This window comes from Oncorhynchus mykiss, chromosome 2, assembly GCF_013265735.2.
Source record: "Oncorhynchus mykiss isolate Arlee chromosome 2, USDA_OmykA_1.1, whole genome shotgun sequence".
NCBI classification, from domain to species: Eukaryota; Metazoa; Chordata; class Actinopteri; order Salmoniformes; family Salmonidae; genus Oncorhynchus; species Oncorhynchus mykiss.
Window position 1 is genome coordinate 35,080,463 of NC_048566.1, and position 22,782 is coordinate 35,103,244.

At 41.4% G+C, this 22,782-nt stretch overlaps 3 protein-coding genes across 4 annotated transcripts in view; all 3 read right to left on the reverse strand.

Annotated features, from left to right (window-relative positions):
- The window catches only part of LOC110488299 (gamma-aminobutyric acid type B receptor subunit 1), a 50,091-nt gene extending 43,992 nt beyond the window's left edge, over nt 1–6,099 (reverse strand). Inside the window, exons 1-4 of one of the 2 annotated variants that reach the window (XM_021560477.2) lie at nt 5,739–6,099; nt 2,356–2,442; nt 2,039–2,103; nt 1,420–1,558 (exon numbers count right to left, since the gene is read on the reverse strand). In XM_021560477.2, coding sequence (XP_021416152.1) covers nt 1,420–1,558; nt 2,039–2,103; nt 2,356–2,434 — 283 coding nt within the window. In that variant the 5' untranslated portion in view covers nt 2,435–2,442; nt 5,739–6,099. Of the gene's footprint in view, nt 1–1,419; nt 1,559–2,038; nt 2,104–2,355; nt 2,465–5,738 lie in introns of both variants that reach the window. The other variant, XM_036946845.1, reaches the window with a different exon arrangement.
- Nucleotides 6,100–6,713: 614 nt separating this feature from the next.
- LOC110488304 (SH3 domain-binding protein 5-like) lies at nt 6,714–15,313 on the reverse strand. The gene is made up of 6 exons (XM_021560492.2): nt 14,472–15,313; nt 14,220–14,282; nt 13,874–14,002; nt 13,490–13,654; nt 12,773–12,946; nt 6,714–8,875 (listed from the first exon to the last, which is right to left on the reverse strand). The coding sequence occupies exons 1-6, from the start codon at nt 14,724–14,726 to the stop codon at nt 8,315–8,317; spliced, it is 1,347 nt and encodes a 448-aa protein (XP_021416167.2). The 5' UTR covers nt 14,727–15,313; the 3' UTR covers nt 6,714–8,314.
- A 738-nt stretch (nt 15,314–16,051) lies between these two features.
- LOC110488311 (alpha-1,3-mannosyl-glycoprotein 2-beta-N-acetylglucosaminyltransferase) lies at nt 16,052–19,059 on the reverse strand. Its single transcript, XM_021560503.2, has 3 exons — nt 18,833–19,059; nt 17,556–18,492; nt 16,052–17,407 (listed from the first exon to the last, which is right to left on the reverse strand). Exons 2-3 carry the CDS (start codon nt 18,171–18,173, stop codon nt 16,709–16,711), a joined length of 1,317 nt encoding a protein of 438 aa, XP_021416178.1. The 5' UTR covers nt 18,174–18,492; nt 18,833–19,059; the 3' UTR covers nt 16,052–16,708.
- Nucleotides 19,060–22,782: the final 3,723 nt, after the last annotated feature.

Below are 22,782 nucleotides of genomic sequence, written 5' to 3' on the forward strand. Positions count from 1 at the left end.
GCATAGAGCTCTTTTCTCCCAATCATAACCATTGGATGGGGGTAAATAACTGATTCCTTTAAAAGGGGGAGAATCTGAGCTTTCCAACAATGCCAGAATTATTACTGTACTCCTAACCTCGTCTCCAGGCTCCAATTGCTGACGCATAGAGCCTGGTAACAGTGGGGACCGTTTGGGATTTACTGAGTGACATGATAATCGATTCAAATTCTGAGCGAATCACACGACTGTGAGGAGTGGCACCAAATCGAGGCAGAAAAGTTTTGTTATGGTGCGTCATATATCGCCGTTCATGCTAATAGCTAGCCAGCGTAACTCTGCTAGCCGTCCTGTAACACGAGAGACACTGATGTCACTGAATGCTGTTTACACACTTAAGATATAGTAGACTCTGTAATATCCATGTTGCAAGAGCTAACCGTTTTCTCTTCGTTGCACACGAACACACGCAAAAAAATACTACCCCCCGGATGCAGGACACTTGGAGGGAGGTTCTAAGGGTTGCGGTAGATGGTGATAGGCTGAGAGATCAGCCAATTAAAACCAGTGGTTGTTTCGTCCGCTCCTGCCATAGGCTTCCTGTCAAGTCCCGTTCTGAGGCGCTCGGAAACCAGATGGTTCGACAGAAAGAGAGCCAGCTGGTCGGCTAATAGTCCTAATACTCAGCAAATAGCATTAAATATTTCCAATCTGAAATAAACTGCGCTCACATTTTCCGACCGTGAGATCATCAACACAGATGAAGAAAAGCGCACATGGGAAAATAGAGCTTCCAATCTGATGTGATCAAAGCAAAACTAAGCCTACATTGAAAGGTTAGTTAGTTAAGGTTAGTTACAATGGAAGTGTCCTGGCCTGCTGGCTATGCATCAGTTAAAAAGTTTGACGAATGACTGAAGTGACATGTGTGGGAGAGCTGGGCAGATCACCGCGGCTCAATCAGACCGTGCAACTGAAAGACGTGCATTCTGCCAATGTGAGGATTGCATTAAATATTCTGCAAAGGCATGCATATTTATGATTGAAAAAAACAGATGAAAATGAGCTTCATGTCAAATTGAATGCCAATTTGTCTCATGTGGAATTATCATATCGTCACATTTTCATCAACTAAAATGAAAACTAATTTGTGACCGTTTTCGTTTTTTAATGGCTTCTCGTTATCGTCATTCGTTTTCGTCAGGAAAAATAGGTTGTTGACAAATATTTCGTTATTGTTGATGAAATGAACAGAGCAGAGTGGTGCACAATGATCAATGATACATCAGAGACATCCTTAAGTAGTGGCAGTGATATAGTCTAGTCAATCCAGGAATTCCCTCTGACAGGCATTGAAGAGGGAATTTACCCTTAGAGAGTGACAAAAGAGTGGCAATGAAGTTAAACGGGTTGGCTGCAAATAAAGTAGAGAGTACTTACGACACCTGCTGTGCTGTGTGATATCAGTCCATGTGCCGTTGGGAAGGCACTTCCTGACCTTAGGGCCCACTATGACCCTGTTCCCCCTGCAGATGTACTCTATCTCGTAGTCCACTGGTAGGATCTGCACATTGCGAATCTGCACACAGCAATAGATGACGTAGATAGATGTTTAGCTGTCTTTAAATATGTACATCGCCTGACCAATGAGTCATTTTTCCTATAGGCTTCCATGCTTTGCTATGATTAGGACAACAACAACATGGTTGCCACTAGATATGGCCATGGTAGAGAGAAGCAAAGGGGCGATAATGTCAGAATTGACAAGCAACTATATGAGCTATTTCTACTTTATCTAGGGTTGGATATGATTAAAGGAGTTAATGTAAGGGCTTTTGACAGTACTGTGATAACAGTGGTAGTACACTCTTAGAAAAAAAGGGTTCTTCAGCTGTCCCCACGGGAGAACCCTTTTGGGTTCCATGTAGAAACCCCGGAAAGGGTTCTACATGGAACCCAAAAGGGTTCTCCTACAGGGACAGCCGAATAACCCTTTTAGGTTCTAGATAGCACCTTTTTTTTCTAAGAGTGTACTGCAATGGTATTGAGAGTACTGTACCTGTTCTTGTGTCAGGCCTCTGTAGCGGATGCCTCCATCTCTGGGAGGACGGATGATGGCACAGCCTAAAAAGGATGAGAGAAAGACATGATGTGTGGAAAAATAATCACTTACAGTAGTCTACATTACAGCCATGAGATGTATTACACTCCAATTATAATCCTCACTCCATCTAACGCCTTCCTCCATGCATTCAGCAACATTGTGATGATGCTCCATTTAGGTCATTTTGCAATCTCTATGGTATTTTTAACTGCTAACACACTTACACAAACACACGTTGCACACACATGTACACACACAAACACCATAATTACCTCCAGTTGTTGAATTATGTATGGCCACAACAAGAGATGGCAGAGCATACAGAATTATAAGAAACAATAGCTGTGCCATTACTGGATCTGGGGAGAGAGAGAAAAAAAACTAAAGGATTAAATAAGAAGATAATGAAAGGTAGAGACAGAGGGAAGTTAGTTATCAACAGCCTCTATACAGAAGTACAGTCATTATATCGTAACAAAAACCTCAAGTTCATTGGAGATACCAACATTCATAATGGGACAGTCTTAACAAACACATACACTACTGGTCAATTTTTTTTTAGAACACCTACTCATTCAATTGCTTTTCTTTACCTTGATGACAGCTTCACACACTCTTGGCATTGTCTCAACCAGCTTCACGTGGAATGCTTTTCCAACAGTCTTGAAGGAGTTCCCACATATGCTGAGCACTTGTTGGCTGCTTTCCTTCACTCTACAGTCCGACTCATCCCAAACCATCTCAATTTGGTTGAGGTCAGGGAATTGTGGAGGCCAAGTCATCTGATGCATCACTCTCCCTCTAGGTAAAATAGTCCTTACACAGGCTGGCAGTGTGTTGGGTCATTGTCTTGTTGAAAAATAAATTATAGTCCCACTAAGCCCAAACCAGATGGGGTGGTGTTTTGCTGCAGAATGCTGTGGTAGCCATGCTGGAAAAGTCTGCTTTGAATTCTAAACAAATCACAGACAGTGTCACCAGCAAAACACCCCCACACCATAACACCTCCTCGTCCATGCTTTATGGTTGGAAATACATGTGGTGATCATCTGTTCACCCACACTGCGTCTTACAAAGACACGGCGATTGGAACCAAAAATCTTACATTTGGACTCCAGAACAAAGGACAAATTTCCACCAGTCTAATGTCCATTGCTCGAATTGCTTGGCCCAAGCAAGTATCTTCTTCTTATTGGTGTCCTTTAATAGTGGTTTCTTTGCAGCAATTCAACCATGAAGGCCTGATACACGCAGTCTCCTGTGAACAGTGGATGTTGAGATCTGTTACTTACACTCTGAAGCATTTACTTGGGCTGCCATTTCTGAGGCTGGTAACTCTAATGAACCTATCCTCTGCAGTGGAGGTAACTCTGGGTCTTCTATTCCTGTGGCGGTCCTCATGAGAGCCAGTTTCATCATAGTGCTTGATGGGTTTTGGGACTGCACTTGAAGAAACTTCAAAAGTTCTTGACATTTTCCGTATTGACTGACCTTCATGTCTTAAAGTAATGATGGACTGTCGGTTCTCTTTGCTTATTTGAGCTGTTTTTGCCATAATATGGACTTGGTATTTTACCAAATAGGGCTATCGTCTGTATACTCCTCCCCTACCTTGTCACAACACAACTGATTGGCTCAAACGCATTAAGAAGGTAAGAAATTCCACAAATTAACTTTTAAGAAGGCACACCTGTTAATTGAAATGCATTCCAGGTGACTACCTCATGAACCTGGTTGAGAGAATGCCAAGAGTGTTTAAAGCTGTCATCAAGGCAAAGGGTGGCTACTTTGAAGAATCTCAAATATATTTTGATTTGTTTTACACTTTTTTGGTTACTACATCCATATGTGTTTCTTCATAGTTTTGATGTCTTCACTATTATTCTACAATGTAGAAAATAGCACAAATAAAGAAAAACCCTTGAATGAGTAGGTGTTATAAAACTTTTGACAGGTAAAGTAATTCATAACCATTGACAATGACAACCCAGATTATCATCTAAACAACTGCCCAAACAACAACATACACCAACCTTCATATGTACACTATTCATCTAGAACAAAAACCTCACCTACAGCAGTTCAGTGAGTCGTGCTCCTGCCGCTAAAGACCAGTGTGTTAGTTGTTACTAATATGTGCTGGCTCCATGCGCTATAGAGAGATAGTATGAGAGCAGAACTCACTCTGCCATAACCCTGCGCATAATGTACAGATTTCATGAGCTCCTCCCACAGTGGAGTGGGATAGGTTAAGATCGCTCACTCAGTCCAACGGTGTGCTTTCAGTGCTAACACAGACGACACAGCAGCCATAGGAGTGTGTATTAAAGTATAAATACACCTAAATATAGCCACTCGTTTGAAGTGCTGAATAATGAATGCAACTTCATCATGTTGTCACACGAAGAGATGGAGAGAGAAAGAGGGGAGAGGGAGAGAGAGAGAGGACAGTGTGTAACAAAGCTCCACCGTGAGACAGATGGTGGGAAGGGTAGTGAAGGAAGACAGACACTGTTGGATACTTCATTCGCATTATGGTGTATTTTTAGAGCACTAACAAGAGCATGCAGGAAGAGACAAACACGGAGAGAGAGAGAGAGAGAAAGTGGGTAATGCAACGAGAAGCATGTGTGAGACAGAGAGAAAGAGAGAGAGCGAGAGCAAGCGAGCGAGCTAGAGAGGGACAACACAGTGGGAGACACTCCTCACATACTGAGATACATAAAAGCAAACTGTGTGAGCGAGGTATGATCAGACAGATTACAATATATCAAGCTAGCCAGTTTAATAAATATAATGGTAATATCAGTGGCCTATATTAAATCAACAATCTGCTCTATATCTTTAGGTGCAGAAAGAATCATTTCTGCACCATGGACAGCGGATGTATCTGAACAAAAGATTCCAACTGGGACGAGCATAGAGAAACATATTTCAGGACCATGGACAGCAGCACCCACGGCATCACAGAGATTTATCTAAACCAGAGACCAAAACGGCGACACACAACATTCCATCCAAGAGATGTAGTTTATTTATTAAGCAAGCCACATCCGACATGCTATTAGAAAAATGCTAAAGCAATGCAAAAATAGCCATATGTTTACAATGGTGCGCTGGTGGATTTAAACATCGAAACACGTGCACTGGACTGATATTGCCTACAAACGCTTTAATGAGGGTAGCTCTTAAGGTACCACCAACAGTAGGCTACCGGTAGTTGCTGGTCCGTGTTGACACGGCCGGGAATCCTTGACGGCCTATGGAAGAAGGCCAGCCCTATATCCGTTTGCAGAATTCAGATTTGAGAAGTTCGGATTTCATGCCAATTCTAGGTTGCCGTTCATTCCCATAGCATTAATACATTCACTGAAAACGTGCACATTAAATCTAAAGATAAACTAACGTCATTAATAGATGGGACTGTGTGTTATATTATGCTACGATAATAAACAACTATGTAAAGTCGTTGCTGCTTGGCGAAACCTGTCATTTACGAGAATACAATTACCAAAGGCTAGAGTAGACCTGTCATCTGAATACAAATATAATACAAACAGCCACATTTATGCAAGCTTGATTCCTTAGAATTATACACCATTGTTTAGGTTGCATACTGAGTAAGATATTGTAGCATGTAATAATGTGTACTTACAAATACTTTCGACGCGCTCAGTCAAGATGACCGTATGTACATCGGTTGCGACTCGTTTGAGATCACCCAAATGTCGAATTATTTGGTAAAATGTGTTTCGTTGCAACGTATTGTATGGCTATGTTTGTATGGCTATAAATGGCAACCCGGTCCCCGTGCATAGCGTATTCATTGAATGTCAAAAACAACCGTATTAATCAGTCTATTGCCATCTACTTCAATTTCGTATGGTGAAAAGTCGGAAACGAAAAATGTACATATAAATACACGCACTATGTACAATCTCTTCCCCATGTACGACGAACACCGAATCCTCACACTCCCTCCCTTTTGCTCTCTCCCTACAATCTCCAGCTAATTCACGACGTCATGATAGAGACGTAAGTAGGTAGGCCTACGGTGCGTAAAAGTCATTTTCTCACGCACACATCTCCTTTTCCAAGATGCATGTTTACGTATTGGGCCACACCAGCAAATCGTGATCATAGCAAATCGAAGAGTTTTACATTTATGATAAGCGTTATGGAGTTATCCTAATCGGTTAAGTATTTATACGCAATTAGAAATATGGAAGATTCCCAATACATGCACTTTATTAAGCCAGTATTAAGCCTTCAGATCCTATGTCAATAAAGCAGGCTTACATAGTTTCTACAACATTGAGCCTCTATTTTCAGCGTTAGTAACACCAGAGATGTTCTTATAATACGGGATTTGGTACCCCTCTCCCTCCTCTTCTCCAGACATCTATTCCTGAGAGCACACGTCTCCTTCATATTTATATCCTGTTGAATAATTGAAGCAGGGGGATAAAATAACTCATCTCTTTTCCTGTCTCCTCCCAACTCTCTCTCTTTTTCTGCAAACCCCACATTCTCCTCTTCTTCTAAATCTGAAATTTAGTATCACATCTTCATCCTTAGGTAGTGTTGAAGTAGAGTATGAAGTAGAAGACATATTGCAAAATACAACATATTGGGTCTTAAAATGGCAAAGTCAAGATTCCTCTTATTTTATTGTTTATCTGTTTGATATTGCATACATGTAAATAACAACAGTGAACTGTACTATATAGCTGGGTGACATCACACTACTGCACCACTTTATGAATAAATAAAGAGGAAGACATCAAATGGACAATGATTGAAGGGTTGAAAGCATAGAAATACAATTGCTAGTCATTCTATTTCTATGGCTGAGAGAATGAGGGGAAGAGATGGATATATTGGAAGTATGTAAAGAGCGGGACAAAGACGGAGGTCGATTCAGGAATACAGCAGATAACCAGCATTAAATAAGATCCCTTTAAAATAACTATACAAAGACATTCAAATAAATCTGTACATTTCATTATTTTCTCTATAAATGGTGTAATTATACACAAACTTACATTTAATCCATTGACTACATTTCTTGTACCCTCCACTTTGCCAAAGCAGTACACAGACAACATATTCAAATTAATAAAATAAATATCACAAGTCCAGGCAAAACAGAGTTAGGATGACTCATAGATGATTCACATTTAAAATTAAACATATGGTCAAAAGCATGTCCTTCATGGGAGTATTTCTCAACTGTTGACCACAGTTTAATACTGTATACACAGATCTGAACAGTGTGTTGTTGTAGCCAGTGCTATGCTGTCTTTGTTTGCGTAGTACTGTGTCAAGGACAAGGCACATTTCAGTTTACGACCTAGGAGGCTCTACAGAAACAATATATAGGGAAATTATTTTATTTAAAAAAATACAAAAACAAAGGATCTTAAAATTATTAAAATTTAAACAAGTAAAACATAATATTATGCCAGCGTAATATTTTATGAACAATTTATAAAAATGTTTAGTTAGACCTGAATACTAATACACATATAATAAAAGTCAAAATAAATAGTCTGGAGTGCTTTCTGTCATCAAGCAAGTTGTCAGAATGGAGTTTGTAACTCTCTAGTTTGTTTTGGGGTCCTATTGACTAGAACCCTGAAACCAGGTTTTCAGAATAAGTACAAAAAAACTAATTGTTCTTGCACTTTTTACAATACGCGTTTACATTTATGTACTAAAATAAACCATATCTACAGTATGAAACAAAAATGGAGCGTACATATGAATTCACACTTACTTTTTTGTTGCAAAAGAACATTGATTTTATCTTACACCAGAAATTCAGTTACTACCGTTTAGATTGAATAGGGCTCCCAGTTGTCATGTTTATTGTAGTCTCTTACTTTGATTGTTCCTTCATGCACTAGGACATATGTGTCTAAGGTTTTGTTATTGCCAGAATAAAGGAAGTAAAGCAGCTAATCTCAGAGGCATGTACAGTCTAGGAGTTTCAGTAGTGTTGTAATATGATGCAAAACCTGTCAGGCTCCTTATATTTTCAGGTCTTGTCAACGTACCTGTGCTTCGCTACTACTGAATATCATACCCCCCTGTTTAAAATGTGTTACTTTAGATACAGCAGATCTGATTTTCCTCATATTTTATATTTTGGTCTTTTGCCAGGATAATGAGCTAGCTCGACCGGACACTTATTTTTAATTGATAAACTATAAGCGATAAGGACAGCTCTCACAAGCTGAAGCTCCTGTGATGTTGCTTCAGGAACTGCTGTTGGCGCTGCATTTGCCCATCCCTTCTTTCCCTTCCTCCCCCTCTCTCATTCTCTCCATCCTCCCCAGGCAGACTGCCCACATCGCTAAATTCTCCGAGGTGTTCGATGGAATCGCATTTCTCCAGGTCAGAAGCGATGGTCTGCAGACTGAAGACGGAAAGGGAATCTGACCCTGCTCTCTCTCCATGCGTCTCGGGCCTCTCTCCCCCGCTCTCCCTGTATTTCTCCACCAGCCCAATTTTCTTATCCGCCACGCCGCTTCTGTTCACCCTATCGGTCTCCATTGCCCCTCCTTCACATGCCCCGCCCTCGACACCACACACCACACTGTCCGACTCCGCCCCAATAGGGGGACTCCGCCCACCACAGGCCATGGTTTGTCCACCATCGGTTTGGTTCCGCCCCCGCTGAGCATGGATGGCCTCGCTGATTTGCTCCAGGTTGTGCAAGGCGACAGAGTAGCGGTTTTTCACTTTGGTCACATGCTCCTCCAGCTGCATCACTTTGGTTTTGTGCTCCTGAAGTTACAGAAAACCCAATATGATGGAGAGAAAAGACAGAGCAACATACAATATTTCTTCCTACTTGGTTTGAGGCCAAAGAGGAAACAATAACCAACAGGAGCGATCACAGACGGACATGACAGCTCTGTATCAACCATTTCCCTGCTTTTCTTACAATAACAGCTTGAAATTACATATATATTAACTGCAATATATATTAAATATCACAGGTGGTTGGTGGCACCTTGATTGGGGAGGATGGGCTAGTGGTAGTGCCTGGAGTGGAAACAGGTGGAATGGTATCAAATATATCAAGCACATGGTCTCCATGTGTTTGATGCCATTCCATTTCCTCCGTTCCAGACATAATTATGAGCTGTCCTCCCCTCAGCAGCCTCCACTGTTATACATCATATACAGTGCATTCGGAAAGTATTCGGACCCCTTGACTTTTTCCACATTTTGTTTTGTTACTGCCTTATTCTAAAATGGATAAAATATATTTTCCCCCCTCATCAATCTACACACAAGTATTCAGACCCTTTACTCAGTACTTTGAAGCACTTTTGGCAGCATTTACAGCCTTGAGTCTTCTTGGGTATGACGCTACAAGCTTGGCACACCTGTATTTGGGGAGTTTCTCCCATTCTTTTCTGCAGATCCTCTCAAGCTCGGTCAGGTTGGATGGGGAGTGTCAATGCACAGCTATTTTCAGGTCTCTACATAGATGTTCAATTGGGTTCAAGTCCCGGCTCTGGCTGGGCCACTCAAGGACATGCAGAGACTTGTCCCGAAGCCACTCCTGCGTTGTCTTGGCTGTGTGCTTAGGGTCATTGTCCTGTCGGAAGGAGAACCTTCGCCCCAGTCGGAGGTCCTGAGCGCTCTGGAGTAGGTTTTCATCAAGGATCTCTCTGTACTTGGCTCTGTTCCTCTTACTCTTGATCCTGACTAGTTTCCCAGTCCCTGCAACTGAAAAACATCCCCACAGCATGATGCTGCTACCACCATGCTTAAAACGTAGGGATTGTGCCAGGTTTCCTCCAGACCTGACGCTTGGCATTCAAGCCAAAGAGTTCAATCTTGGTTGCATCAGACCAGACAATCTAGTTTCTCATGGAACGAGAGTCCTTTAGGTAACCTTTGGCAAACTCCAAGTTTGCTGTCAAGTGACTTTTACTGAGGAGTGGGTTCCGTCTGGCCACTCTACCATAAAGGCCTGATTGGTGGAGTGCTGCAGAGATGGTTGTCCTTGTGGAAGGTTATCCCATCTCCACAGAGGAACTCTGGAGCTCTGTCAGAGTGACCATAAGGTTCTTGGTCACCTCCCTGACCAAGGCCCTTCTCCACCGATTGCTCAGTTTGGCCGGGCAGCCAGCTCTAGGAAGAGTCTTGGTGGTTCCAAACTTCTTCCATTTAAGAATGATGGAGGCCACTATGTTCTTGGGGACCTTCAATGCTGCAGACATTTTTTGTTACCCTTCCCCAGATCGGTGCCTCGACACAATCCTTTCTCAGAGCTCTATGGACAATTCCTTTAACCTCACGGCTTGGTTTTTGCTCAGACAAGCACTGTCAACTGCTGGGATTTTGGGCTCCAAAATTACTGGCACGCCTGACTGGCAATGCACAAACAATACTTTAAAATAATTAGATATAATCTCAAAATACCAACTTAAGAAATACTGTACTTTATTTTATTTATTTTTTGAATTTTACCCCCCTTTTCATGGTATCCAATTGTTAGTAGCTACGATCTTGTCTCATCGCTACAACTCCCGTACGGGCTCGGGAGAGACAAAGGTTGAAAGTCATGCGCGCATCCAAACCGGCCAAACCCTCCCTAGCCCGGACGACGCTATGACAATTGTGCGTCGCCCCACGGATCTCCTGGTCGCATCCGGTTACGACAGAGCCTGGGTGCGAACCCAGAGTCTCTGGTGGCACAGCTGGCGCTGCAGTACTGCGCCCTTAACCACTGTGCCACCTGGGAGGCCATACTGTACTTTATTAATGTTTCGAAGGAACCAACCAAAATCATACAATTATTTAATACTAAATAAATTTAATCAAGATCAAGGTTTCATAATTATTGGAACTCCTCATTTAGTACTTAGTGCAACATACCTCTGGCAAGGATAACAGCATGGAGTCAATTTGTAATGTTTGACAAGGTTAAGGAACACATTTGGAGGGATTTTGGACCATTCCTCTATGCAGATCCTTTCAAGATCCTTCACATTCTTGGGTTTGAGCTTATCAACTGCCTTCTTCAACTCAGCCCACAGGTTTTTGATTGGATTGTGGTCCGGCGACACAATCCAGCCTATGGCTTGATTTGGACACGCTGCCTGACTACTTCCTCCTGTTAATCTAGTCTTGTTCAATGCCTTTTTAGCAGCTGCCTACAAGTGGACAAAAGTACATTAAAAAGAAATACATCACTTTTTGTTTGAAGATTTAACAGATATTGTGCCAACAAATCAAATGATCCCCCAATTATTATTTTTCTATTGTAATTTTTTTTTATGTGAAGATGTTACTGCAGAGATATACTGTAGACGGAAATTGTTTCTCTTGATTTTTTTTTGTTTGTTTTTTGTAGTACTGTATTGTAGACAACTTAACCATTTCTGTGGATCTTGAGGTATGTTTTGGGTCATTGTCTTGTTGGAAAGTCCACCTACTGCCTTCTGGCAGAGGCAACTTGGTGGAATTCATTATGCCATTAAGCTTAACCAGTGCCCCTAGACCTCTGGAATTAAAACAGCCCCAAAACATCACTGACCCACCACCATATTTCACTGTGGGTATGAGTTGCCTCTCCTTGTATGCATCTCTGTTTCGACGCCAAACATGCCAATGCTGTATCGGACCAAAACTTTCAATTTTGGTCTCATCTGACCAGAGTACCTTCTTCCAGACATAATTTAAATGACGTTTGGCAAACTCCAAGCACTTGCATCTGTGTCTTGGGGTCAGAAAGGGCTTTCCTCTGGCAAACCTTCCAAAGAGCCTGTGGACGTAGCGTCGGATGGTGCTTTTTGAAACCTAGTGACCCCAAGACGCCACCAAGGCCTGCAATTCTTTCACAGTGATTCTTGGGGATTTTGTTGCTTCGCTCACCATCCTCCTCCCTATGCTGGGGGGCAAAATGCATTTGCGTCCACTACCTGTGAGGTTTTCAACTGTTCCATATCTTTTGCATTTTTGTATAATTTCCCTGACAATGCTCAGTGGTATATTCAATAATTTGTGGATCTTCTTGTAGCCATTACTAGATTTACGAAGGTCCACGACATCTGTCTCTTTTGAACTGACAGTTCTTTTGTTTCCTTCATGGTGTTGGATGACAAAGGGATATTGCATGCGTGTTACCTAATTTTTATACCCTAGTGAAACAGGAAGTGATGTAATAGCTCAATATAGTTCCTTAAGACTTTGATCACCTTAAATAAGTGGAATTTAATTCCTGGTTTAAAATTTGGTAGATGTTATTTACAATAATCTTTAAGGGTGCCATTAATTGTGAAACCTTGATTTGGAGGACATTGATTTAATTAAAAATCAAATATTTTGGTGGGTTCCATTGAAACATTAATAAAGTACAGTATTTCGAGTTTCTCTCTATATTTATATTGTTTATATTTTATTATGTATTGTTTGTGCATTGCCAGTCAGAGGTGCCAGTAATTTTGGAGCCCACTGTATAGACAGGTGTGTGCCTATTTCAGTTTTTTATAAAATGTACAACATTTTCTAAAAACCTGTTTTCACTTTGTCATTATGGGGTATTGTGTGTATAATTAATTCATTTAATCCATTTTAGAATACGGCTGTAATGTAACAAAATGTGGAAAAAGTCAAGGGGTCTGAATACTTTCCAAATGCACTGTATATTATATATCTATGTACCTCAAGTATGTAGTTGAACTGGGCCTTGAGCTCGAAGTAAGGTTTGGACTTAACGATGGCCCTCTTGAGAGATTTCTGCAGGGTCTGGACTCGAGCCTCTGCCGTCTGACAAGAGTGGGTGACACGCATGTGCTCCCGTTCGCTGCGTAGGCGCTCCTCCTCTGCCTCGTTCACCTTGCACACAACCATACAAAATGTTAAGACGGGAAAACACAACAATCAGTATCCTAACCCCCACCAACCTAACAAAATAAACTGCCTAACTAATTGAAAGCAATCCAATTAAAAATAGAGTTTAGGCATAGGAGAAAATAGCTACAGTACCCAGGGGGTGGGGAATGGTAAGGAAAATACTGATTCAATGTATTCCATATCAGCCACCTCAAATAGCCTATACATTGATCACGTTTGATGGAATGATATAGAATGCAACACATGACCTGGAATACTGCTTACACTGGTAGTTGCGGTTTCCCATGTTGCCTTGGAGGTAGCATAGTTGACCAATATCCTGCCAAACAAGGCTAACTGCCAAACTAATTTTAAACCAGTTTTAGTCATGGGGGAACATAGCTACTTGGCAGTGGGGTGGGGATTGTAAGGGAAATACTGATTAAATGAATACCATATCAACTCGCTCACATAACTGATGAACATATTTAGCATTTTATTTTGTATTGATGCAGTTATAGCGTTATCTGGGATTTCCCCTGTTACCTTGGAGGTAGCATGGTTGAGCATCTCCTGCCAGGTGGGGTCCAGGGTGTTCCTGCCATCGGCCATGAGGCCCTGCTCTGCCACGTACACCATCTCCCTGGCAGCCGTGTGCATGGAGACGGCCCGCTCATAGCTCAGCGCCGCCTTCTGGGTCTCCTGTTGAGCCTGTGAGAGGGGCAGCCAATCAGATACTGAGAAAACAGTGCATGCAGTTGCACAGCAACCAACCACGTGGGACAAACAATCAAACTGTTGTTGAGATTTGAGAAAAGTGGGACAAGCAGGTGAATGGCAAATACTGCACAGAGTCCCATATTTTGATTCAGTGATAAAGAACTCTTGAAATTTGTTGTTGCAAATACCACAGTGCATGTACAACAGTACCTCCTTGGCAAGTCGACGAGCCTCATAGTAGGGCCTGGCCTTCTCGATGCAGGTACCAAGCTGGGAGCTGTGGGCGTTCAGTTTTCTGGCTGAGTCTGTGAGGATCTTCCTATAACCCGATCTGGCATCCTACACATATACAAAAGGAATTCCTAATCAGATTTCATTGTAATGGGCATTTCTGATAATTTAAAGCATATTTTCCAGATTAACAATGGGTTTACAGCATATTATGGGAATTGAAAATGAACTGACGATTGATTATTTGGAAAAAAACAGATCAGTACGGAAAGGGGCGATGTCTGGGGCCAAATTTATCATGGGAGAAGTGATGATATCCACTTACATCCAAGTGCAGTTCTAGTTGGTTGATTTTTACACTGGCCTCGTTGAGGTGTTCCAACTCCTCCTGGAAACAGAAAATATATGAGGGAGCACAGAAGGAAGCAGATACTTTGATTAGTTGGTTTGTAACAACACAATCAGTTAATATCATACATGCAACTAATTTTGTAAAACGTTGGCTACGTCTCATAGACCAGGAAATCCCATTGAGATTAAAATGTATTATAAAAGGTTTCGGTCAATTTTTCGCCACCTGAATTCTGGGATCCAATTCCTCTTCATATGGGCTGTGTAGTTCACCTTCGTTCTTCTCTTTCTCTGTACACTCTTCTCCCTCGCAGGTGTCTTTCTCTTTTAGCACCGTTTCAGCTGTATCTCCATTAATTTCCTTGTCATTTGGTTCCCCGCCCTTCACCTCAGCATCCGCACCAGGCGTCTCTTCCCTCAATTCGCCCACTTCGGGGTCTCCGGAGCCGGCTGGGCTCACACGCAAATCACCTGGCTCCATTCCAGGCCCAGTTAGCAAGCTAACGTTAGCTAGCCAAATAACGGTAAAGTTGCTTCTCTTTTTAGCCAACTAGCTATGTGTTCTAGCCAGTTACTAACTGCGTTTTGTATGTGTGAGAATTTGATTAGGACCATAGGGGGAAAACTAGTTTGAGAGACAGCAAAACCAGACTATCATTCAATCCCGCTCGTTTAGCCACAACACAGGAGACTAACGACGTGACGATACTACCAGTACAGTAGCTAGCTCTATAAAGCTACCTTACGTTGCATGAAAAAAAACATTATTTAAAATAAATTGACTGCAAATAATGGACATTGAAATGAAATCTAATTGACAACAAATAATGTTTTTTCATCACCAGTAGTCTCTCCATCTCTCCCTCCACTGTTTGCTTGCTAGCTAACCTCGGATCTGTTCTTAGCTAGCAAAACAAAAGGTAAATAGAGAACGCTTCCCTCGTCCTTTGGTTTGAACTCTTATTGGTTCCGTAGCCATGCCTCATCTTAGGTTTGAACTCATAAAGGTTCCGTAGCCAGACTTGCTTTTAGAAGTCTCCAACCTGCCCAGGCAGCCTGTTAACATTTTGTTTGTAAGTCAATTTCTATCGTAATAACAAATTATGTAATTCATTCATTTTAAATGGTAAACCACTAGACATATGTACGGGATACACATGGTATTCCCCATCCAACGAAATGCTTACCTGCAGGTTCCTTCTCGACAATGCACAATAAGAAATAATACGACCATAAAGTAAATGGCTAAGTAGAATATAATTAACATTTTAACACAAGTATAATACAGGAAGGCACAATTTATAGTAAAATATTTACGTGTTTTGGGGGAAGGGTGGGGCAATTGTTTAAATTGTTCAGTATTTAGTTGCCTAATGTGAGGTGGAGATCATTCATTTGAAAAATATATACACCGAGTATACCGAACACTTTCCTAATATTGAGTTGCACCCCTCCTTCCCACAGTTGTGTCAAGTTGGCTGGATGTCCTTTGGGTGGTGGACCATTCATGATACACACAGGAAACTGTTGAGCATGAAAAAGCCAGCAGCGTTGCAGTTCTTTACACAAACCGGTGTACCTGCCACCATACCCCGTTCAAAGGCACTTAACATTTGTCTTGCCCATTCACAAGCTGAATGGGATTATAGCTTTCACCTGGATTCAAATAAAAATGTATTGGTCACATACACATATTTAGCAGATGTTATTGCGGATGTACCGAAATGGTCAGTCGGTCATGGAAAAAGCAGGTGTCCTTAATGTGTATATACAGTATATTAATATGGCAAAGAAACAGCAAACATCAGAGGTGATTGGTAGAATTTAATTCCCAAAATTACATAACATACAGCATTTGTGATGTGTGTCTTGCATTTAAATAAATACATACTTCAGTAGCCATCTCTTTGGGAAAAACATTAAGCACTATAATAACCAGGTTAAAATAGTCAAAACATGACAAAAAAAAAACAGTTCTCCAAAAGATGAACTAAATATTGTGAAGCAATTATACTTTAGGACAAATCACAAGTTGACCACCACCATTATTGAACACATCACAGATATATTTTTCATCTGACAAATTGGTAACAGATAGGCTCCCAGAAATTGCATACAAGATTGAGAATAATCAAAGTGGATGTTGCATTGAATTTCATGTGCATGATGAGAGTATATAAAAAAAAGAAATCTCTGAAAATAATGACATATCTCTACCTACCCTACTATCCCAACCCCACATTGCAAAAATATATTCATTTGAGTGTATGAAAAAACCTGAGAAGTATGGGGAGAAAATCAAACATCGGAAATGGAAGACAAAAGATAGGCATCTGTCATAACGGTCTCACTATAGCTTAAAGCCAAAGGTCCACATCTGGCATTCATTGGTCTCACTTCTGTTGCCATAGTACTAGATGTAACGTACAGAGCCCTTTCCTCTTCAGTCCTTTGTGTTTGTCATCAACTCCAGGTTGGGTCATATTTGCTCCATCCCGGAGGGGGTGCCAGAAAGATTCTCCTTCCCCTTGACAGGAAACTGACTACTCCCCGATACCCTGTCCGTGGGACCCCTGACTTCAAGTCCTCCATCACACCCAGGTTTTTGGCCAACACTTTGAAACCATCTTTACTTGAGTAGTGCAGACAAAATGGACCCGCTCCTTTTAACTGTCCCCGTTGGACCTCTTCATATTTGACCAAATGCGCACTGTAAACCTGCTTCTCAAAGATCTCCTTGTATTTCTCCTCCTTCAAGTAAGCCAGATCCAGCTTGGTAAAAGGCACAAATTCACTATTCAGTTTAATGTAGCGTAGGTATTTGTCATAAAATTGGCCTAGGCTCACACCTTTCCGCCCAAAGGTTAAAGTTCGGGATATTTCGGGTCGAATACAGGCTCGATCTCTGCGCTGATCTGGCTGACGCATCCAGTCGTCCCAGAATGCACCAGGCCACTTGGGCTCCAGCTCTACCCAGAGTTCCTTGAGCATCATCCAACCCAGCCCAGGGAAGAAGTCTGTCCTGTACAGGAGGTCTGCTTTACCAGGGTCGACGTAGCCGTCTCGGCCATTGTCATTCCAGGCAGACACACACCACAGAGACCGGTCAGATTTCAGGATTGGGTGAAGGGATCTGAAGTACTCAAAGAAGTCTGGTGCCACCTAGTGAGAGAATGAAAAACAATGTTTTTTTGTTGTTCAACTGGCAACTAGAGGATGTAAACAATGATGAGCATAAAACAAGTGGATTTAACATTTCACTTTATCACATTCAGTACATATTTCATGTCAGAGTAGAGAAAGTTATTACCTCCAAATCATCTTCCACAATAACAACAGAGGAATGTGAAAGAGAGTTGAACACCTGGTTGAGAGCCCAGCGATAGTGCCTAGAGATTTTGTAGTAGCCCTGGAACTTCTTGTGTTCTGGTCTCACGGCAATATCTGACAGGTCTGGTTGTTTCAGGTGAGTTACCTGACTGCCATAAGAACCAATCACCTGTGCAGTCTCTGCATGCCCACAGTCCTGGCTGACTATAATTGGGTAGAGTTCAGCTGAGGGGCGGTACTCTAGGAGTTTGTCCAGGCAGCGTTTGACAGTAACCCTGTTACAGGCTATAACTAAGATGGGAATGACCACTTGAGGGGGGCCAATTCTGCTGGCACCATTCTCATTGGGTTGTTCCCATAGTGACCGATGACCCTGTATCTGAAGCAGGATTTTTCTCTGCATTTCAAGCTCTGCCTCAAAGGCTTCTGCCATGTGGATCACATCCCCAGCCAAATCAGCCCCTCCTCGTCCTCCATCCATCTCCCTCTCCTCTCGACCAGACAGGGGTCGGCCCCACAGATAGAGGACCACGATGGCATTCCAGGCGACAAAGAGAAAAACACCAAAGAGAATAGCAGAACCTCTCTTACGGAGCATGGCCCAAACAACTTAGGAGGGAAAGGAAGTTTGTAAGACTGGGTTTGTAAAAAACAAGTTGCGCCAAAGGAATGCAGAACGCAAAAAGGACATGTGGAGAGGTCACTTAGTTAGTTTAAATATTCTTGTAGTAAAGTAATGAACACATAAGCAAGTAAATAGAATGAGATAAAGCCGGAGTCAAAAAAAGACAAGGAAGATGTATAAGGTATGAGGGAAAAATTGAGGGAGAGCTGGATTCATCTTGGACAGGAGGTGGGTGAGCGAGCTGGTTAGGGGATGAAAGTGCTGTTCTTCAGTTCATACCTTCCATGTCAATCTGAAATGATGGATATAGATAAAGCACAGGGTTCAAGAGCTAGTCATTTAACAAAGTCACTGTCACTTACATTAATCGAGTATAAAACTATGAACTATAGGCCCACTGTAGATAGTTGGAGGGAAAGCCACATTAGGAAGGTGATATTCTTAGGCTAATTGATTTTTTTTTCACCTGTAGCTAGCTCTCGTCACGCACCCCCGGAATGCGAGACTTACTTTATTTTCTGAGTAATCCATCCATTGTTTAAGAACTATATTGGACCTAGGTAATCTTTCGACCGAATTGCTTGGAAGCTAATGTTAGACAGAACATTTCGTTCCCAGAAATTAGCACTTACCTCCAGCTTCTTAACGTAGAACACATTCGGTCTCTGTAGCCATTTCTTCCTTCGTTTCACTAACCTCTTCGATGACAGTATGCAGGATCAATAAGCAAGTGAAGGGGAAATAATGTATCGATGTCACACTTTAATTTTGATTGTGTTTGTTATCAAATCAACTTCATTTCTTGCCATATGTTTTCACAAGACTGCAGACTTCCGGATAGCACATTTTTACCGGAAGCCCCGCCTTAACCGTCACCTTGAGAATTTATCCAACTGTACCAAATAGGGCTGACCGAATACAGTATAATTCATAATCAAACTGTATCACACTGTGTACTAGTCTTAAGCCTATTTTAGATACATATATTTTGGAGCAAGGTTTTATCCTGTTCTTAATGTTAATTTATTTTCCCCAAAATATTTATAGTCCAGATATTTTCATAATTCATGAGTGTCTTACATGGTAAAAAAAAATAATCCTTTATTTTTACAGGAGTTTTTCGTGTTTACAAATGCAAAAATATTCCATTCAGCACAAGGGCTGTAGGCCTTTATTGGTCATAGGCCTACTTACCATTGCAGTAACTAATGGAAACAACATGCAATCAATTATCATACATTTCAGGATCTTCTAAACGTGCATAGGCTATCACATTCTAGATAACAAAATATACCATTATTCTTGGTTATTCATCAAAAAGGCAAAATGTGGCTTCAGGCCAATAAAGACACATATAATGTTACTATACAATCACAGTTGACACCTGTCTAGAATCAAAAGAAGAAAGTTGTCACTGGACTTAGATCTCATTCTTGTAAGGCAACCTGGCATAGTTATGCAACAGGATAGGCTTATATAGTCTATCACACCCATTTGTTTGCACCTTTAGTCATGTAATAATAGATTCCTAACTCCTTTGTGTCCGTGACAATACATGGAACATTTTGTATTTCATAAGGTGTGAAATTATACACTGAGTGTACAAAACAGTAGGAAAACCTGGTCTTTCCATGACATAGACTGACCAGGTGAATACAGGTCAAATCTAGGATCCCTTATTGATGTCACTTGTTAAATCCACTTCAATCAGTGTAGATGAAGGGGAGGAGACCGGTTAAACAAGGATGTTTAAGCCTTGAGACAATTCAGACATGGATTGTGTGCCATTCAGAGGGTGAATGGGCAAGACAAAAGATTTAAGTGCCTTTGAACTGGGTATGGTAGTAGGTGCCAGGCACACCGGTTTGAGTGTGTCAAGAACTGCAATGCTGCTGGGTTTTTCACGCTCAACAGTTTCCCGTGTGTATCGTGTGTAGTCAAGAATGGTCCACCACCCAAAGGACAACCAGCCAACTGTGCGAATCATTGGAGTCAACATGGACCAGCATCCATGTGGAACACTTCTGACACCTTGTAGTCCATGCCCTGACTAATTGAGGCTGTTCTGAGGGTAAAAGGGGTTGCAACTCAACCTTCCTAATATTTTGTACACTCAGTGTACATACACTGCAACCTGAGGATCAATAAAAGACTACAAACAATTTAGAGCATCAGGTTAAATCAAAAGAGGGTTAGATTGATTTGATGGAGTTCATAGCATAATTATTTCCTGAACAATATTGAAAAAAATCTATCAGATTTTTTGTTAATTTCTAATAATCATCAGAGCTAACAGAGATCTTTGGCTTTCATACAGCAAAGCGATTGTCAAAACAACTGAGTGACTTATCAACTGATAAGAAAACATGTCATCGTGCTGCGTGTCTCAAAGTCAGGTGCTCACAGTTCATCGCCTTTCTGGAAGTCCCATACAAAGGGCTTTGAAAATATTAAAACAGCAGGTACACTACAGTGTGTTTTCATATTGGACATTCCACCCTGGGGCCTGGAAGAGTCGCCTATGCATATGTGTGTGTGTGTGTGTTTGTGTGTGTGTGTGTGTCTGTATGGGTGTGCACTGCCCTCTGAGGTCCATTGTTCAGGAGATTGGTGTCAATCAAAGGCTGTTAATCAAATGGACTTCCACTTTGTCCATTCAATGATTCACCCTGCAAAACCAAACAAAAATAGGCTACATTGTGAAGCCTATTGTTTTGGACATATTTGTCATTTCATTGGGGTATGGTTTTCATTGGGTATAGCACACCACTTTTCATTGGTTCAGGCACAGTAAACTATGGCAGAGGCATAATTATGAAATCTCAATGTTCTTCACTCACCTGTTGAGCAATACTTTTGACAGAGGTGCTTTTTCCTCTGATCGTGGTCTGTCCTTCCATGGCAGCTTCACCTACATAATTTGGCCTGGACCTGCAGAACACTCCCAGTTTCACATGCATTATTTCAGACACAAACACGGTGAAAAATATGCATCTGTTCTTCAGAGTAGACCAACCATTTAGGATAAAAGCAGGGATCATATTTTCCGCTATTTCCTTATTGTGCCAAGTTATGGACACATTCAAAACGGCAGGGGAGGTTTCTAGGATTTTGACCCATTTTTTTTTCTCATAGTTCCTACGAGTAATGTCATTTTAAAATTCTTTCACATTGGGTAATTTTTTATTTTGGGCATTTGGCATATTCAAGGAGCACGGGACCCCTGGCGCACAAATTCTTGGCTCCGAAATCTTTGCTTGACAATTCTAATTTACCGACTCATAATCTCTCGTCTTGGTGTTCGACTCAGGTTTATATTCCAAGAACACTCAATTTCCAAACTCAAGTCGTTGTTCTTGAAAAAAGGACTTCCATATTGAGGGAGTTCGTTTTGGCCGCACGGAGTCGCATACCGCTCCGCAAGCCAATCCGAGGTTGTATCCCGAGGTGGCAAGCCGCTTCTTGTTTGCTTGATTCCTGGCTAGGATATTCCCACGACACCGTAGAACAGCGGACAAGGCAGAAGCAGAAGGGATAGAAGCCATCGTTGCCGATATTCTAGTGGTGACTGTCAATGTTAATTCTATTCAGTCACACATCTACCATTAATTTATGCAAGCACTGTAATTCAAGAGGAAAACATATCCATGTTTGACGACATAGTTATTTAACCCGAACACACGGTTAGGCCGATATCCAGTTTGCGCCACGGGTCTTTCTGGACCGGGGTCTGGTTCACCCAAGCAGAAGCTCCGGCCGGGCCGGGGTCGTGAGTATACTTTGTCAACGAGGGTGGGTCAATGTCCATAGGCTATAAACTTTTTTTGCGAGGAATGGCGAACGAGGTTTGGTCCCTGCACAAAGTTGAAATAGATTGCATAAAACGGGTTTAAATTGATTAGAATAGAATGGCCTATGGACAATTTATATAAAGTCACAATTTACAACACCTATAGCATTCTCTCTGGCTTACATAATGTCAAAGATTTGAAAATACATTAATAAGGATTGTTGTGTTATCTTTCTGGGAAGATGTAAACACAGCTAATCTGAAATAGTTGGCCCTATTGTATGTCCCTCCTATAAACACACACACACACACACACACACACACACACACACACACACACACACACACACACACACACACACACAGAGAGAGAGGGAGACATCAATGCTATGTAATTACAATGTACCTGCCTACAGTATGTGCATAGAGTTACTTGCTTTAGCATCACTAAATATAACTATAAAGTGGGAACCTTATAATGAATATGTTTACCGTAATAATGACTTACCATGATGAATTTACCATAAGAACATAAAATTAACTATAGGTTGGACTGGTGAACAGTGGTTGAAATAGACTTATGTCAATGCCAACACCTGCTTGTAAAGAAGGCAAAGACATACTAGCATAGTCAGATTAGGTCAAGTGATGGTCCAAGCATCAGTAAAGTTTTTCGTTGTTTCAAAATGAGTCTTGTTTCTGCCCTCACCACAATATTCACTTTTAGGTAACCATACAAATTGGATATTTTAATGATTAAGAGCATATTCCTTAAACAATTAATAAAACGCT

Coding starts and splice junctions, on each gene's coding strand:
- LOC110488311 (XM_021560503.2), bottom strand. CDS start 18,173: ATGCTCCGTAAGAGAGGTTCTGCTATTCTCTTTGGTGTTTTTCTCTTT. Junction 17,408..17,555: donor TTGTGGAAGATGATTTGGAG/GTAATAACTTTC, acceptor TTCTCTCACTAG/GTGGCACCAGACTTCTTTGA.
- LOC110488304 (XM_021560492.2), bottom strand. CDS start 14,726: ATGGAGCCAGGTGATTTGCGTGTGAGCCCAGCCGGCTCCGGAGACCCC. Junction 13,655..13,873: donor CTCGTCGACTTGCCAAGGAG/GTACTGTTGTAC, acceptor CCCCTCTCACAG/GCTCAACAGGAGACCCAGAA. Junction 12,947..13,489: donor TCAACCATGCTACCTCCAAG/GTAACAGGGGAA, acceptor GTTGTGTGCAAG/GTGAACGAGGCAGAGGAGGA.